The 19,064-nt window shown below is 35.8% G+C and overlaps 2 protein-coding genes across 4 annotated transcripts; one reads left to right on the forward strand and one right to left on the reverse strand.

Annotated features, from left to right (window-relative positions):
- Window positions 1-96: 96 nt before the first annotated feature.
- On the forward strand, window positions 97-4,765 carry LOC7457628 (putative E3 ubiquitin-protein ligase LIN). Of its 3 annotated transcripts, none has more exons than XM_052447707.1 (7): window positions 97-1,683; window positions 1,785-1,923; window positions 2,034-3,007; window positions 3,099-3,258; window positions 3,360-3,596; window positions 3,826-4,080; window positions 4,393-4,765. In XM_052447707.1, the coding sequence occupies exons 1-7, from the start codon at window positions 638-640 to the stop codon at window positions 4,417-4,419; spliced, it is 2,838 nt and encodes a 945-aa protein (XP_052303667.1). In that variant the 5' UTR covers window positions 97-637; the 3' UTR covers window positions 4,420-4,765. The 3 variants fall into 3 exon arrangements, with proteins under 3 accessions (XP_052303667.1, XP_052303666.1, XP_024441723.1); XM_052447706.1 differs by having other exon boundaries at window positions 98-1,683; window positions 3,826-4,123; XM_024585955.2 differs by having other exon boundaries at window positions 100-1,683; window positions 3,099-3,246; window positions 3,826-4,123.
- Window positions 4,766-7,641: 2,876 nt separating this feature from the next.
- On the reverse strand, window positions 7,642-13,954 carry LOC18105973 (protein argonaute 2-like). Its single transcript, XM_024586143.2, is given in 4 exon segments — window positions 7,642-9,378; window positions 9,380-9,452; window positions 10,497-11,655; window positions 13,254-13,954. Coding segments are annotated over 4 exon segments (3,126 nt in total). The 5' UTR covers window positions 13,777-13,954; the 3' UTR covers window positions 7,642-8,007.
- Between the last annotated feature and the right edge of the window lie 5,110 nt (window positions 13,955-19,064).

Consider the following 19,064-nt stretch of genomic DNA (forward strand, 5'->3'; position numbering starts at 1 on the left):
TTGTTCTGGTAAAAGGGATAAAAATAAATTTAATAAAAATTCAATACTTCACTGACCATATTATAAAGCTGTACTTAGTCCTATGACACTTTGCCCCCAAAAGACAAATCTTGAACTGGCACTCAAAAGCATTTGACAAGGCAACATCGATCATGCAATGCCATTGAGACTAGATGTTGTTCTGCGCGCTGATCTGCTTCTAATTTTCCATGAATTTGATTATTTCTGCTACTTCTGTCAGTGTGGGTCCTGTTCATGCTAGGCATTTCATATGCTTCCCCTAGTTTCAAAAATTGTTTTCTTTCTTGCTTGCTTGATTGATCCATTCATCTCAGGCCATATCACATCCCTGTCTCCCTCTTGTTTTAACTTACAGTATTTTATGAAGAATTGTATTTGTTGGGTTTGATTGGTGGGAGTTTTAACTGATGTAACTAATTTGAACCGGGCCGGTTTACCTAAAGAAAATCACCCTGAGTTCTCTCTGTCCTTATTTGTGTGTCTTTCTTAACCACTTTCTTGCATTTTCTTGCTTCTATAGCTGTACTTTGTTATCTATTCTTGGTTGTGAAGGAATGTCAGTGAACCTTTTGACACTTAATTCTTCGCTCCAAAACCAAACTCAGTTCACCTAGAAATGGCTTCCTTGAATCAGTTGCTCGCTGAGGAAGGATTTGAGCACAGAAGTTTCTTGAGAAATAGAGCACAAGTGAAGCCCAGAGACAGATTAATTAGACCAGAAGAGTCTGTAATATTGCCTATACATGTTTGCCATGATCAGAAAAGACCCCATTCTTCCAAGAAGAAGACCGATAAGGCCTCCACTCGAAAAGGGTCGTCGATATTTTCATCGAGGAGAGTGAGTTCGGATACGGAGAGATTGCAGTCTAAGTCATTGTTGAGGGGAGAAGATCCTGCAATCGATGAAATAGCTATTAGAGCAGTGGTATCTATACTCAGTGGTTATATAGGCAGGTACACAAAAGATGTGAGTTTTAGGGAGATGATTAGAGAGAAGTGCAACTCTTGCTTGGTGGGAAGAAGCATGGGTTCGGATGATGGGATTTTTGGGAATATGGAGTCGGGAATGGAAAGCATTGAGAAGTTGGTTGAAGAGCAAGCAACAAGAAAGGAGGTGAAGGTGGAGTCATTGAAAAACCCAATCCAGCTTTTGAACATTGTTGCTTCATTGAATTCTAAGAAATCCGGGAATGGTTCCACTTGTGGTGTTCCCAATTCACATCTCTCAGCTTGTGCTCAATTGTACTTGTCTATTGTTTACAAGCTAGAGAAGAATGACAGGACATCTGCCAGGCATCTACTTCATGTTTTTTGCGATGCGCCATTTTTAGCAAGAACTCACTTGCTTCCTGATCTTTGGGAGCATTTCCTTCTTCCCCATCTTCTTCATCTTAAAGTTTGGTACCATGAGGAACTTGAATTTCTCTCAGGCTCCCAGCATGTTGAGATGGAAAGAAAGGTGAAAACTTTGAGTAAGGTCTATAATGACCAGATGGATATGGGAACAATCCAGTTTGCTCTTTACTATAAAGAGTGGCTCAAGGTTGGGGCTAAAGCTCCTTCTGTTCCAGCCATCCCTTTGCCATCTAGATCAAGTTATGCACCATCAATGAGGAGATCATCGGATTCTTATAACTCACGTTCCTCCATCAACACAAACTTGTAAGTCATTGATCACCATTTCCAAGTTTATTTTTCAAAATTAGAAAAAAGGTCTTGACAGTATGTTATTTGCTTTATGATTTTTGTGTTAATCTCAAAAGATACCGAGCTGTGTTTGGCCCCACGCTAGAACGCCGATCGATGGACTTCGATTCTCGAAATAGAGCTTCAATGGATACATGGAGCATAGAGGAAGAAAAGGTGTGCATAGATGAATACAAAGATTCCAATTATGCTACTGTGAGTATCTTTGTCCCTATTCCCGAAACTCTGCTACCACCTTCCTATTTCTAACTAAAGTCTACTGCTTTATTGGAGGAATACAATCAATAGTTTTCTAATTTTTACAGTATAAGAAGACGAGGAATCCTCGAAGGCCATCGAGTCAAAATTATGGAATTTCGAAAAATGATATATGGCATGAGCCTCAGAAATCAGACTATTTTAGGCTCTTTTCCTGCCAAAGTGTGTTATCAGAATGCCTGGTTAATGGAAACATCATAGTCAGGAGTAATTCAATCAGGAATGAAGAGACAATCCATCTCCCTCCTAGTGATCTAAGTAGAGCCATAAGCACTATTTGCTCCTCAGATAGTCTAGCTGAGTGTGAAATTGCAATCCATGTCACTGCCAAAGCCTGGTTGGACTCACCTGGCAGTAACGTAATTGAAGGTGCTTTATCAAAGGTACCTGTGATTGAAGGGTTGCTTGAGGTCTTGTTTGCTTCCACTGATGATCAAGTTCTAGAGCTGGCAATATCTATTCTCGCACAGCTTGTAACAAGAAATGAAGCAAATAGGCTAATAGTACTAAACGCTGATCCACAGCTCAAGATCTTCATGAAACTCTTAAAAAGTAGCAGTTTATTTCTCAAAGCTGCTGTTCTGCTTTACCTATCGAAGCCGAAGGCAAAACAGATGGTTCCTATCGAGTGGGTAGCACTAGTCCTTCGAGTTTTAGAGTTTGGAGGCCAGTTGCAGACCTTATTCACAGTAAGGTGCATGCCTCAAAAGGCAGCAATGTACTTCTTAGACCAACTTCTAACAGGTTTTGATGAAGATAGGAACTTAGAGAATGCTAGTCAAGTTGTTTCCCTGGGAGGATTGAGCTTGTTGGCAAGGACCTTTGAAGTAGGGGACGTTATCGAGAGAAATCATGCTGCTACGCTCATGTTATGTTGCATTCGAGCTAATGGGAGCTGTCGGAACTACTTAGCTGACAATTTGAACAAGACTTCTCTCCTTGAGCTCATTGTTCTTGGTATCCAGAAGAATTATAATGGGTGTGCATTCAATTTACTAGCGGAGCTACTGTGCCTGAGCAGGTATGAATTTTCTAGTTTCACTTCTGTAAAACATGTTTAGTAAGCTTAGTATTCAATTTGTATTCTGATTAATCTGAGGAAATGCGAGCAGAAGAACACGGATCGTTAAATTCTTAACGGGACTCAATAATGGATGGGGTGGCTTGAACACCATGCACATCTTTTTAGTCTATCTCCAGAGATCTTCGCCTGAAGAACGCCCTCTGGTTGCGGCAGTTCTCTTACAGCTTGAGCTTCTGGTAAGTCCATTTGTAAGTAAGCTAATGGTCCATTTTTGGTGCCGAGACCAAAATACTAGTTTATAACAGTTTGGATTCAAAATCTTGAACAATAAGTAGCAGTGATGTTGCAGGGAGATCTTTCGAAGTCCAGTTTGTATAGGGAAGAAGCAGTTGAGGCAATCACAGAATCTTTAGATTGCCCCAGCACAAAGGTTCAAGAACAATCCTCAAAAGCTCTCTTGATGTTGGGAGGCTGTTTTTCATACAATGGAGAGGCGACCGCAGAAGATTGGCTTTTACAACAAGCAGGCTTCCATGAGAGATTACGAGGATCATTTCGACAAAAGGAAATGTTTGATGGGAACTTGGTAAGCTTTAATATAGCAACATACCAGCAAAATAAATTCACTTCTAGAAAAAGTTCAAGTCTGAAGAAAAATTAGTACTAGGGAGGAGTAGTTCTTCTGGTGCTGCATTTTTTAATTTGTCACATTAGTCTTTTTAACAAATGAAGTAGCAGTAGTTAATTTGGTGACAAAAAAAAATTTATACTCTCCTGTATAATGATTGCTTGTGTTATTTGAATGGCCCAACTAGAATGAAGAGGAAGATGCAATGGAAGATTGGCAAAGGAAAGTAGCAGTAGTCTTGCTCAACAGTGGCAGCAAGAGTTTTTTGGCTGCCCTTTCGAATTCCATTGCCAATGGCATCCCAAATTTAGTGCAATCAAGCCTCTTCACTGTTGCATGGATGAGCAGAATCCTGCTTCCAGTAACAAATGAAAATTCAATCTCAAAATTTCAGCCGCAACTGCTAGAATTACCACATTATGACAAAGCTCTAATTGAAAGAGTGAGTCCATATTTTTCACCGCAGCATCTCATAAAAAGTTCAGGTATGATGTTCTTGACCATTGATTTTTGTGTGAAAAGTATATAAAAGGGTGTTTTATCTTCTGTTTTCTCGCCAAAAAAGGCAGGCAAATTAGTCAAGATTCTTCAAAACCTAAGAAGAAAACATGGGATTTATGCAAAATAAAGATGAGCTTAAAGGGATTATTTTAGCTGTAGCATGTCTGCAAATGAGTTCAAACCTGTCATATCTGAGAATTGATATCTTTTAGAAGGTTATCTCACTCCTTAACCTATCATTATCTGTTGACAGAATATCTCTCCATGCTTTCAACATTGAATAAAGAGTTGATAGATCCTCTTCGAAATCCTTTGTGACTTGGATAACTTATCAGCCTATCTTGTCAACCAACACAAGCAATTACAGGAATCAAGAAGTGCAAGCACAACGTTGAAGATTTTCCTATTGTGAGACGTCGCAAATTGGGAGGTTAGAGCTTTTGTTCCTCAAGAGGAGTTTGTTACATGTTCTTCTTCTCGCCTTGCCAATTTTATACACTTTCTTGGTTTCTGAATGCATGTATACTGCATAGGAATAGTTCCAGTGTGAGGTCTCTCTTCACTTTCATTGATTTTGTAAAAAGCTATATCTCAATATTGAAGTAGATTTCTCCAATTCTCAGAAACGCTTTAGATTTGAAGAGATAATATTCTTCTGTATGCACCTCATCAGCCTCAAAAGACTTGGCTGGGAATTTCACATTGAACATTATCTCTGCATCTTTCCAACTCACACACACATGCAATGGTCGCCATCTAGAGTCCCATTGCAGCTTACATTTGTCTCCACTGGCCAAGCCTACCTGTCACTCCACTCTCCTACTGTCTCAGGTTTTAAATTTTCTCATTAAAATTTATGCAGGTGTCTTTCTCAACTATGTGATGCCCATGTTCCCCACATATTTGAATTCTACTGATATCACCTAAATACAGCAAATTTTAGTGTTCTGGTCTTGCAGTTCCCTTTGGTGAAAAGAGGGCATAAAATTCCAAGAAAAAAAATACAGTATGAGCGGCAATTAACTGAAAGAATGTATGTCCTATCCAGTTATATTGTCTTCTTCTTGTTCTTGGGGTCCCCCCCGTCTGCAGAAAATGTTAAGCTATGGTCCCAGTTCCACATGAATGACACTATTACTCTACCTAATAGAACAAAAACACAACATTCCACAATAATTTGAACCATGGAGTCCCAGTTCCACATGAATGACACTATTACTCTACCTAATAGAACAAAAACACAACATTCCACATTAATTTGAACCATAGAGTCATGAGTAATCCAAATTTCCAGGAATCTTAAAAAAAGGACCACAGCTGAAAAAATCCAATGCACCAAACGTGAAGGTAAGGCATCTATGTAAGAGTAGATTCTTACAAGATTGTACATGCATGTAGTTCCATAACTCCAAGCCCTAATGTCCTCTAATACTTTCAAATCCAATCATCTTGATTAAGAAATCATAAGTGCATGGATGCCATAGAATTATGTATTGCAGCAAAAGAAGACCTATGACTGACATGACAAGAGCATTGATTTGGCATCAATATATTAAAAGCATCCCAAAAGGCATTTCGTGTCTTTTAAGCAGTTGATCAAGAGTACCAGTTTTGTACAAGATTATGAAGCAATGATTAGAGAACTTTCATGAAAATACAAAGCATTTGCTCCCATAGTTATAGGTCGAAAAATGTCTAGCTCCTAACTTTGATTAGCTATAGAGATACTTGGGATTATAGTTAACCTGACAAATCACTCTATATAGTCTTTGCCAGTGACATTGCCTGAAAGAAATGACAGTTCTGAATCTTGTTTTTATTTTTCACAGACATCTGAGAGTATTTTACAGCAAGTCTATCAAACATATAAAAAAAGAGAGCATAGTTTGAATTCAAAACTAACAATGTCAACTTCCATGCAGTCTTACAGAAAAGGGTTAGTATCTCCATGCCTACCATGAGAAGAGAAGGACGTTAACTCTCCATCGCCTCTCAAATAAAAAACATGACATCTTAGTTGGAGTTTGATTGTTGCTGTGATTTTTTAAAGATTTTTTTTTAATTTTAAATTATTGTTATTTTTGTTTTCATGTACTCGTGTTAAAATGAATTTTAAAAAATAAAAAAATTATTTTAATATATTTCTAAATAAAAAACATTTTTAAAAATAATTTTATATAAGCAAACACAAGAATTTCTTTGTGATGGAAAAATTAAAACCCATATTCAGTGGATTAGATCTTCTTAACTAGTAAGGATTCAACTACTTTATTTCATCTTTAAAGTATATAGAAAACAAAAATTAAATTAATATTGTTTATCTATGTGTATACCTATTAAACTTGTTTTGAGAATCTACTTGGCATAAATTTTGAGTAATAAATTAAATATATTAACTTAAAATTTTTTAAAAATATTGTTTTGCAAAAAAATAAGTTTTTATTTTAAAAAAATTAATGGATTTTGATGTGGTCATCAATATTTTTCAATCAAGATAAAATTATCTATCCTATTAAATTAAATTGTTATTTATTTAATATTTTTATTAAAATCTCAAACTCCTAAAAAATTAAGTCATAAATTAAAAAAAAATGCAATTTTTATATTCAAATCATTGAAAGCTGTATAATTCATGAAAGACAACAAAAAAAAAAAAAGGGGGGGGGAGGGGGGGTGGGGGGAAACAAAAAGATTAACTTGGACAACACTGATACGTTATACTGTCATTGACATCATACTGACCCCAAAGTTTTGGCTCTGTTCATCTAGAAAGCAATCTCTCATTGCTTTAGGATAATGTTTTGAAATAGAAAAAATAGAGATAATAAAAACAAAAATATATTGGTTGAAATAATAAAAATTAAATTTATTTTTAAAATAATTTTTTATATTATTCAAAATAAGAAATACAAAGAAATATTTATCATCTATCTTTATTATTTGTCTTTTCTATTTCAAAATACTAACCAAACACTATGAGATAACATCTGTCGTTAAGATGCAAGTTAGTCATCTGATGATGAAATGGTAATTAACAGTGGAAAAGCCAGATTATCATAATCTGAAAATGTGTAATAAATGCCATTTCAGATGCTTCTAGGATGAGTTGGTAATCGACCTGTACATGCCATGCACATTGAAACTTAACGGTGTCATTATAGATACAGGTTACCCAATTCTGACTGATGGGTTGGTAATTTTTATCCTCGCTGCTAACATGTAATTGTTCATCACCCACGTAAAACAAATTTTGGGTTTCTTGCAGTGTTCTTCAGTGACAGGGGGACCTGTGATCCCAACAAAAATATACCATGTGAGCAGCAGGCGAAAGAATGTCCTACTAGAGGACTGAATACCAAAATTATTTGAGTTCAATCTATTTGTTTGTACCAAATCTATCTGATTTCTTTGAAACTCCATGCATACGTAACACGGAAAATCACACAAGGACTAGCAGTAATGTATAACTGATATGAAATAAAGGATCAATCACCGAGGCATCTGAACAGCATCAAAAGAAACGTAGTTTCAAATTCGAAACCAACAACAATGTCAAGAACTGTAGTGCCATCAAACGTCTTAACGCACTTGAAGCTTAGTAATAGCAACCAAGATCCGATGAGAAAACACACAGAAAACGAACCATCCAAACGGAAAACAAAGCTAAATGACATGTCATTCCTCCAATTCCCATGGTCTGTGAAACAATGGGAAATACAGAGGAGTTTCCAGATAGTTAGATTCACGCACAAACTCCACTATTTGATTTGCCTAGTAAAGGTGCAAGCTTGTGTAACATCATTTCCAAAAGAGAATCGGTGGCAATCTCCTTCACCGCCAAAAGAGATGGAGATTTGCCTGTAGATTTTCAAACAAAAAACATGATGTTTTCCAGGTCTGCATGCAGCGTAAAGAACCTCTCTTCCAGCGAAGCTGCAGTTGAAAGTGATGATGAAGTCCTTGAAGATGATGAAGATGGAGACTGCCCTTCCATTACTGCCTCATGGTAAAGCCTTCCTCTATAAGCAACAAGGTCAGCATAGTAGACTGGTGGGACTAATGACACAGGTTTTGTGCAACGAGCAAATGTGAAGCACAAGTTGTATATGAGCCTCTGCAAGTCGTCCGAACTGAGGCCATGCTCATCCCATAGAACATAATAATGCGTGGGCTTGCTTGTCCCAAGACTTCCGTAGTGGCTACAGAGGTAAAAGTCATACTCAAAAGGATGAACAATTGTTGTGTCCACAACTGTGCCTGGAGACACATTGCCAGTAGATCCCTCGTCCCCAGGAAAAAGACGAGTCTGGTGCCGTTTCTGGGCAACAATGAGTGTTATGGTTGGGGTGTAATTGATTGACTTGAATGCCTTCATTATGTCCGTTAACTCTTCATTAAGAACCATATCAAACTGGCCCTCACTGACCCCATCACGAAAAATCACAATCTTCTCAGGTTTCGCTTTATTGAGCCGGGAATAACATTCAACAAGCTCCAAGCACATATCACCAAAATTCAGAATCTGCTCTTTACGATGATACTGAGGACGAACTCGAGCTGCATAGCGGTTTGCAGCTGGCCAATTTATAGTACCAACAACAGCTGCAATGGATGGACTAGTTTTGTTTTGAGCACCAGGATGATTGACATCAGCCCCAATAAACATGACACGGTTTTCATTCCCAAAGTACGGGAGTCTGCCACTGAGCTCTGCATTGCTTCCTCCAAGCTTAGCATTAATCTTGAGACCAAGATTAGCAAGGTACTGATCCTTTCCTTCATTTGCAGGAGTGGACAAACAACATTGTGTCACAATACCAACTTTGGTTTCAGAAATCCATTTGAGATACTTGTAACCAGGATCCTTCCTTGACATGACACAGAGAAGAAATTGCAACTGGCCTCCGCAGCTTTTGTGAGCCCGTTCATTGACTGTTTCAAGTTGTTCACGAAGCACATCAACATTAGAGAACTTCCGCATGCTAGTAGGTTGATAAAAGAGAGGCTCCTCCATGCGAATCCCCAGACTCTGGCATCGAGCAATCAGCTTAGGGATGAATCGGCGCGGATTTAATCGGTCTTGATAATCATCAGAGCTGAAGTCAAGAACAGCCCATCACTCAATTGGTTTCCCTTCAACCACTCCTTTCCCAACAAGATTCCATTGGCACTTCTCCTTGTCAACTGGTATTTTAATCACCCTGCCATCGAGGGCACCTACCTTCAATTCAGGTGGCCCGCCCAATCACACGACCAATCAATGAGGTCATATTCTTGCTGACTTCGATACCAAAATTTCGGATAATCTCTCCACTGCAAACAAAATAATAAACAACATGAGGAACCCACCCTCTACTTTAACCAAGAATATCATATCGCAAGTTACATAACATACCCAGAATGCTTATCATATTTAAGAGTTCTACGCTCGCTTCTGTAATATTATGCAAGTGTACCATACAATAATCCCCCATGTAAAATGATGCAAGCATACCACGCAAAAAAGACACTTCCCAGACTTAAGATTTTAATCTTGACAGAAAATTAGTCATTTCTGAGATCCTCAGATAGGCAAGACTTGAATATGCATTGTATATTCCTCTGTCAAGAACTATAATATTAATTGTATTCAGGGTGCACATTCCATAAAAACCACATGTTTGAGCAGCAGCTGTATTCACCAGGGTGACATACCATGATACTAACAATGACATGGTCAACAACCATAAATACATATGATGAGACTATGACATTGCCTGTGACTGTAAAGAATCCTTGTTGCTTAGACAAATCCCAACAGAAAAATGAAGCTGTCGTGCAGATGGATAAAATAACATTACTTTCAGCAGTTTTATCAAATGCTACTGTAACAATCAACACGACATTTAATTAAATATGTAATAGGGAACATACAAAGGATGAAAAAGTTATAAACAAATTGGAAAACAACAATCAATTAGAAAACCATCTCAATTCATTATTCTTTGTGAAATATCAAACAACAATCTTAATCTAAAAGCTTAGGCTATTAGGTGATGATCTAAGAATGGTTTTATATTACTTTCTAAAACACCCCTCATGTAAAAGCTTTTTGGACTAGAAATTTGCATATACCCACCATTACTTTGTATTTTTTTTTTATGAATTTTATTAATTAGAATGGGATGGTAATATTCTAACACAAATATTTGGTCATCAAGGCTCTATTTTTATATCAAAGAACAATCTCAACCTAAAAACTTAAACTATTAGGTGAAGCTTTTACTATCTAACATGAAGCAAACAGAACACCTGTGTAAAAGATATGAGCTTCAATAATGTATCAGAATGAAAAGGCAACGTGTTGCATATGCATACCTACAAGGTCCATCTCCATCCTGCACCATCCTGCATATTGTTTTCTGTCTATCCTTTGGATTTGCTAGTGAGAATTTCTTCAACATCTTGGCTTCAGTTTCCTTCAGATACTCTTTTGGAAATACTTGCCCCTCAACCAAGACACAGAACTCCATTGGTACATAGTTCTTCATCTTGCTTTTCATCTCTAGGCAAGGGATATCTTGATGCACTATATCTCTGTGATATTTTTGCCTGAAATATTCAACAAGCCTAACATTCTGCGAAGCCTTGCCATCTGGATCTTCTTGAGGAAATGTAATATATTGAGCGTCATCTCTCGTCAACCCTGTAATAACATATTTTTGTTTGGTGACACGGTGAGTCACTCTAACTTTCAGTCCCTTCAGCACACCTTCCACAGCCCTCCTAAAGCTTCTAAAATTATTTAAATTAAACCCAGAAATATGTTTTGTCAAGAATTCTATCACAGAAAGTGGCTCATGAAATGACAGAACAGAATAGTCCAAGCATAAAGCTATGCCTTGGGAGGTCGGTTTGAGGCTATGTTGGCACCCTCTAGATGCTATGATTCCATGCCCAAGGTGAATTTGATGATCTCTAACAGAATGGAAGCTACGGGAAACAGAGATCATTGTCCTAGCTGGGTGCTCCTTCACCACGACATCCATCCCTTGCAATATGTCACGAGGTGTTGAGCGAAGTTTCCCGTCCAAGTAATCCTTCAGCTTGTGCAGCTCAAGTTCATTCACAAGCTTTATGGTAAACAGGTAAGAACGTGGTTTGGCATCTTCTGCCTCAGAGACCTGCACTTTAAATGTTCCAGTGGGCAAGGAAACTGCACTGAAAATGTTCTTCTCCCCGTCATAAGCAGTCATAGCACGAGGAAACGAAGAAGGATCATCAGCAAATAACTTATCCCTGATCATTGCTAAATTGGACTTTGAAATTTTCCCAGGCCTGCCATGCTTTGGAAGCACTTCTTGCTTGATATTAACATCATAATGCCGTATGATGCTCTTAGGATTGAACTTGACAAGAAAATGATTTACAAGAAGTCTAGGAGTTCGGACAGCCAGTTTGCCACCTTTATCTGGTCGTAGAACTGGACTAATCCTATTAGCAGTGACAGAAGCCAATCCTTTTGGCACATTAGGACCTGCAAAGAAAAGAGAGCTTATCCCATTAATGTTTCCAACATATGACAAATTCAAAGTATCCAATTGTTGCCATAAAAAATTATTGAATCTTGGAATAGACCGATATTCAGCATCTAGTTGCTCTATCTGCAGTTGCCCAGACTTCATTTTCATTCAAGATTGAAAAAAGAAGGAAGAAGATACTGTCCCAAAACCAATTTGTTAATAGAGACAATAAAAGGATGAGCATGATTTCTTTGCTACACTGTTGCGTTAGCTACAGATAATAACTATCTGAACTTAGTTGAACTTTGAATTTCAAGCATAACATCATCCACTAACTATTTTCTAAACCCATGTTGTTAAAAGCAAGACAAGGACAGTAAAAAGTTGCAAAAACTTCTTATCAAAGTCTTGAACACACTGTCCAGAAGATTTATCCCCATTTTGTCTAACAATTTAAGAAAAATACAAAAATTAAAATGACAAAGATCCACGAAATACAAATCACCACAACTTGGATTGAAGTTGAACAAAAAAAAAACACAAGCAGGGCATACTAACTTTTTTGTACAAGTCAATGAAATAGCATCAATCAAAAGAGGAAAGATAAAAGAAAAAATCTAGCAAAAATTCAATGGCCCACTACAGAAGTATAAAGCCCTGGATTGGGGTATAGTAAGTAAATAACCTTGATTATGATCTGATTCTCTTTCTTCCCGGTTCTTTTAGCGAATCATTAATAAATAAGATTGATGAAGAGAAAATTAAACACAGTTTGAATTGACTGCTATACAGTTCCAAATTTGGCTTACTCCTAAATTGGTGAGCATAGTCAAAATTCAGAATTGCAACTTTTTGCTTTTATGAACCTAAGAAGTATGCAAGTTGTGAATCTTACACGTAAATATTACAACAAAATCAAATTCAAAACATATCTGGAAGCAATGATCAGGTTGTCAACAATTACAGGTCTCAGAAATATAGCATCTCACCGATCGCTCATCAACCAATCAAAATTTCATTATGTAACCCCCTCATGATATCTTTAAGGATTTTCTTAGAAAATAAAGACTAATATACCCAGCAACAAAGGTAAGAACGCCCAAAAAATGAAAAAAAAAAAAAAACATGAAAATTGATCAAGGATCACTGCATTGCCAGTAGAAAGACACCATTCCAGTTTGGTAATTAACAATAAACAAAGTCCAAAAGACCCAAGTCTGGTACACGACAAGTCATGAATATCACTCCTATTTGATATGCTAGGCAAACAAAGTTACTTCATTAAACAAACTAAAAAGAACAAAACCGCAAAACCCAGAAACACAGACCATAAATACAGTCTAAATTGTAACTCTTCCGTTCCAACTTCCAACACTTGACATATCCAGAACAATATAAGTTTTAAAGCCCACGAACAAAAATCCCTTCTTTTTATCCAACTTGAAAAAAATCAACAAAAAGTTTCAAGCTTGAACCAAAAAAGACATACTAATTCATCAAACAACAAAAAATATTAACCACGACCATTTCATATTCTTTGCAAATCATCAGCAACCGAACTGAATACACAGAAATTAAAGCAATATACTTGATAAACAAAAAAGATGCTTACTAGGTTCAAGATCACCAGAAGAACTAGAACCAGAAGCCCAATTGCTAGATGGACTCACATTAACAGGTCTTGAAGGTCCCTTTCCTCCCCCAGTTTCTGACACCTGGTCACTCCTTCCTTCTTCACTACCACCACGGACTTCCCAGCCCCTTCTAGGCCCCATTTCACCACTTTGACTGGTTGGAGCACCTCCATGCCGCTCTGAATGTGATCCACCACCCCTTGTGCCCCCCGGTCCACCAACACTTTGACCGGGTGGAGGACCACCACCGCTACCTTGATTGTTTGGCCTCCAATGCTGACGTGGACCGCCAGCACGACCAGCACCGTCATACCCGCCAGCACGACCAGTACCATCATACCCGCCAGCTCGACCACCGCCACCATACCCGCTAGCACGACCACCATCATACCCGCCACTACGACCACCATCTCTTCCTCCCCCTCCATAACCTCCTCTACCACCACCGTACCTACCATCATGACCACCTCTTCCTCCGCCTCGATAGCCTGCTCTCTCCATTGGATAAATCGGGAGTAACTCGGTAATAAACCGGGTCTGAGCACAGTAAACAAAGAAAACTCAAGTGAGATTTTGGAATAAATGCAAGAAAGTTGCGAGCATAGGCAGCTTACAGCGAAAAACTATCTAAATTTGTTAAGAGCTAAGCTTTAAATAGTAGAAATATTCCCATTTGTTTATAATTTTCATAATTTATAGACTTTTTTGCATAAAATTATTTAAATATAAATTTAAATCGAATAAAATCTAAATCATTAAAATTTAAGAAAAGACCCTAAAATAATTAGAAAAATTAAAAAAAATCCGTGGACAGTCCATTCTAGCCTGGATTTGAATATGTTTTTAAACTTGGATATTGTTGTCTTAAATTTTTTATAAAAAGCATGATATTTAAGATATATTAACGAGATTTTAATCCAATTCAATAATTAAATTAAAGATTATAAGCTTATAACTATTTTTATAAAAATATCATTTGATTATACAGCGTCATGAACTTTTCAGCAATTTAATAGGCTTGGAATATAATTTAGTAAAGCCAGAGATTGTGCTTTCGGTGAGTTGGATTTTTAGGGTAAATAAAAGGGAATTTACGTGGGATGCAAGGAAAGTGCCTAGCTGGTGGGATATCGATAAGAAACTCAAAATATCCTTTGCTGGTAAGTTAAGAGCTTGAAATCTTTTTATATTAACACAAAAATAAATAAATTAATAATGTGTTTTTAGTTGTTTTATATTCTTCATTTTGTTAAGTAAAAGAAGTAGCTATAAGGATAGAGTAGTAATTCACTTATTTCCCCTTTATGCTGTTAAAATTGCTAAGAGCGTTTGCTTGTTTGGCACTCATGGGAAGAAGGGCATAATGATGATAGAAATTTAAGGGGAAAAAAAACAGAGAAGTGTTGAGGAAGAATCCAGAAGGTTCGGTGGAAACTAGGAATAAAGTGGGGGCCGCGTAGAGGCCGGTTTTTAAGGAAACCGTGTTCATGAAAAGACCGAGATACTCATGCTGTTTTGCACAAATATTATCAATAATTAAGTTAACCTTTTCTGATTTTCTGTGTCTTCAGCTTGTTAATAAATATTTTATTATAGGACAAATTCAGTTATAATTAAGTATCAATAACCATGTAATTAGTGTTAACATTTTATTCTTTAGTTTTGCCGTGTTCAATGTAATTTGTTAGCACTACACTGATATATTGATTTAGTATCTGATTAGTTTTAGATTTAATAAAAAATTTAGATTAATTTGTGACTTTATCAAAAAAAATTAATTTTTTTAGAAAAAACTTAAATAAAGTGGTTTTGATGTTTTTTTTTAAAATAATTTCTAGATCAATTCATTCTATCACGTGACCCCGAGTTTTATCTAAAATGAACTTATTTAAATTCTATAAATTTTAATGCATAATTATATCAAATGTCTGGAACGAATGCATGTAATTAACACCAATTAGTTTGGAATTGGGGTTTTTGTTGCATTATTCTAAATCTTTTGGCTGATTTTTCTAAGGTGATTGTCATACGAATCTCTTATAAATTAAGCAAGCATCCTGACTGTGGTTCTTGTTTAATCTATGAAGAGATTCATTGGTTTTGGATTATAGTATATGAAAGTGGACATTCTAAAGTAATTATGTGAATTCTTTTTTTACAGGACTTTGATTCCAAGGCAGGAATATTCTATATATAAAAAATCATTATATGTGATGATTTTCATTTCTTATTAATTAAATTCATTGTTTAAAATCTCTATAACAAATATTATTTTGTCATATATATTAATTATTTTTTATAATGGTCTATGAATTACTTGTAATTTATAATTATTTTTATTTGAGTACATGCACTATTTTTTTTTCTATTCAAGTACGTACTTGTATTTATAAAATTAGATCAATCAAGTACCTCTGTTAATTTATGTCACAAATTTGATAATGGAGCAGTTATTTCTCTGTCAACGAGTCATGTATTGGAAATCGACGAAGATAAATGGCATACTTCATGATTTTTCTCAGGATAAATGACTTAAAAATTGTGTTTTATTTATTTATATATATATTTATTAATTTCTTGATGAAAAACAAAAAAGTTAAATAATGACAAGATCATGGCCATTTCGGATACAAGGTCCACTTGTACTGGAGGTAACTGGAATGTCAGCTCAATTGTAACGAAAGGTGATGAAAATGATAACATTTTATGAGTACAAGTGCTCAAACAGTAAAAAGATCAAACAGGTACTCAAATACAAAAAGTTATAAAGTACAGGTACTTGATTATAAAATTAATAAAATTTCAACCTGGATACCTAGCAAAGAATTAATTGGCTATCATATTGATATTCCGGCAACAAAATCAACCACGATACTTGATTGATCAAATTTCATCAGCCTTTTCATATTTAGCATTTTTCGTTGAAGATTTAGAGATAAATCTTGGTGCTTATCTTTTTGTTGTATAATAAAAATAAGTTTGGTGATGCTTTTTTTTTGTTGGAAGGCTTGTGCTAACATGATAGATGAGTTCGAAGCTGGGATTACAAAAATAAAAAATAAAACCAGGCTTAAGAATGTGATAATGTTCTAGAATACATCTTATGTTTTGCATGTATTATCAGGTTACGTGAGTTCTTCATAGTTGTGTGAGTTCTTCATAGTTGTTTAAGCTACTGTTTGTGGAAACATAGTTTTTAAAGAGTTGAGTGTGTAGTATTGTAGAATAAAATGGATGTTATCCCACTTGATGGGGCTTGTGTTCAAGATCTTGTTGATTTATGGATCTCATCTCATACTTACTTAGATCCTTTTTCTATAAGAGATACAATGAAACTCAAACAGAGATTGATGGCAACTAGATCCTTATTTGGAGTGTTTCATGTGAGAACAATGGTTTTAGCTCATTCTAAGAGTGTGTTTGGTATTGCAGTAGCGGTTGTGGTTGTGGTTTAAAAAAAATTGTTTTATAAAAAGTACTTTTAGTTGAGGTTGGTTTGAAAAAATAGGTGTTTGGTTAAAACTGTGGTTGAAATTGAGGTTGAAGAAAGAGTAATTTTAATGTGTTTGGTTAAGAATGCTTTTGAAATTGAGGTTATAAAATAATTTTAAAAAATATATATTAATATTGATGGTTTTTAATTTAAATATTATGGATTTAACTATTGCTATTACATCATAAAATAAATCACACTTTATATAAAAAAATAACTTTAACAAAAAACTATCTACAATTTCATTACGTACAAAATTCATCCGACAAGAACTACAAAATTAGGTAAAATATTATCAAAAATAAAATTAAGATTACAGTACGAGTAAATTTAATTCACCTTAAACTAATTTTTTTTTTAAAAAAGTTGTTGTTCACGTTCACGTAAACAATGCAAGTAAAATTAATTAAGTGTACTGGTTAAAAAAAAAAAAAAAAACTTGTTCATTGAACAGTGGAGGCATGCCTCCACTGTTTTAAAAAAAATAAAATGTGTAGTGAACAGTGGAGCCATGCTCCACTGTTCACTACAGTAGCATCATTTCACCGCGCAGAAAGCACGCAGGAGTTGCTTCTCATTTTCTCGCGTTTCAAACGCTGTAGCACGTGGGACCCAGTGAACAGTAACTCGCGTTCATGTGTTACCAAACAGCTTGTAGCTTCAAATCGCAGGAAACGTGGACGCCACCACGTTGCCAAACGGTCTCTAAGTATAGGACCGCAATCGTTACTCGCTTCCTTGTCATTCTACTCTATCTCTTCATGAAATTAGAGTTTTCATTAAACATTCAGCGGTGTATGTATGAAAGCTTGTTGTTATGCATAAAAATGAGTGCAAAGATGCAGATGCATCATTGCAATAACATCATTGAGTATATGCATCTGATGTGAAAGTTGTTTGAGACCCGAGAGAGTTGGAGTCCCTATGAAATGGAGATCAATTACTCTTCCTTGTTTTAGAGTTTAGTCAGTCATAAAAAGAGTTTTTTGGTGAAAATTGAAAGGTGTGAAACAAGAATGAATTAGTTTTTTGTTTAGTTCCAATAAACAACCCCAAATGATAAAGTTGTGAAAAAACTTAATATAAGAATTGGGTTTTTCACGGGTTATGATTATAGATTAAGATATGTGGGCTTGATTATGGGCTTAATCGTTCTAGAAAAAACAAGTCCCTCATAAAAGGATAGATTCTTTATTATTTAAGTCAGTATGTATATGAGATAAATAATATATGAGATAATTGAGAAAAGATGTGTAGTAAAATTAAAATGTTTAATATGAGAACATTGTTTGGCTAATATATTTCTTTTTTTTAATCAAATATCATGACCGAGCACTGGACTCTGATATATTTCCTTTACCTTTTCTATATATAAGCGATCATCTCAAAAGGGCAAAAAAACTTGCAATGAGCTCATAATCCAGATCCATTCCTCTTGGGCTGTGCAGAAAACTTCTGCAGCCTAGGCCTAAAGCTATAAGGAAATTTGAACCGACTCAAGTCTCTCTCTCTCTCTCTCTATATATACACAGTACAGAGACGCCTAAATTAAATTCTCTAAATTGTGTGCGAAGACGTGGGATTAATATCTCCTCTCACATGAATCCCGGAGAGAGAGAGAGAGAGGCAGTGGTCGTTGTTCATGCAAACCCTTCTAAGTTCTACCTCTTTCTGTCTCTCTGGGTCTCCTGGTTAGAGGATCACAAAACAATGCATGTGAACCGGGGCCATACAATGAAGAATCCAATCTGGTTAGGTTTTCACCATCTATTTTGCATTAACCTTTAAGTTTCACGAATCATGGAGTTGTTCTTCAAGAAGTTAACTATATTCATAGCTTTTGTAACCCAGGTGATATGCATTGAAATTGCTCTAAAAAAGAATAAAGATCAATCTTGCACCTTGCCCTCTGATGATTTACTTAACCTTGCTCTAATGATATCTACTTACGATTCTGCTGAGCCTAAATGGCTAAATCTATTGATTCTCAAGACCATCCGTCTTTAGCTTTGCTAACATGGTGATTTTGATACTCGATTTCTTTTCTTTTTTGATTATGGAATTGGAGTTTTAATAATACCATGAGTTCTTGATGCTAGGTATTTCATACATGGACCCAGAAAAATGGGCTTAGTTTCCATAAACAAATCATAGACTTTAAAGAACATGGGCCTGATCCTCAGACAAAAATTTGGCGAGTTTGGGTCAGTACATGAAATATTGGTATAGTTGTCGTGTGTTAGATGTGTGTTTTGTCTTAGAAAAGTTTTAAATATTTTTTATTTTAAATTAATTA

This window comes from Populus trichocarpa, chromosome 15, assembly GCF_000002775.5.
Source record: "Populus trichocarpa isolate Nisqually-1 chromosome 15, P.trichocarpa_v4.1, whole genome shotgun sequence".
Taxonomy (NCBI): Eukaryota; Viridiplantae; Streptophyta; class Magnoliopsida; order Malpighiales; family Salicaceae; genus Populus; species Populus trichocarpa.

Bases quoted from the DNA above. Each gene is read 5' to 3' on its own strand.
- LOC7457628 (XM_052447706.1), top strand. From the start codon at position 638: ATGGCTTCCTTGAATCAGTTGCTCGCTGAGGAAGGATTTGAGCACAGA. The intron at 1,924-2,033 runs GTGAGTATCTTT...TAATTTTTACAG, and splicing joins AAGATTCCAATTATGCTACT to TATAAGAAGACGAGGAATCC. The intron at 3,259-3,359 runs GTAAGTAAGCTA...GTGATGTTGCAG, and splicing joins AGCTTCTGGTAAGTCCATTT to GGAGATCTTTCGAAGTCCAG.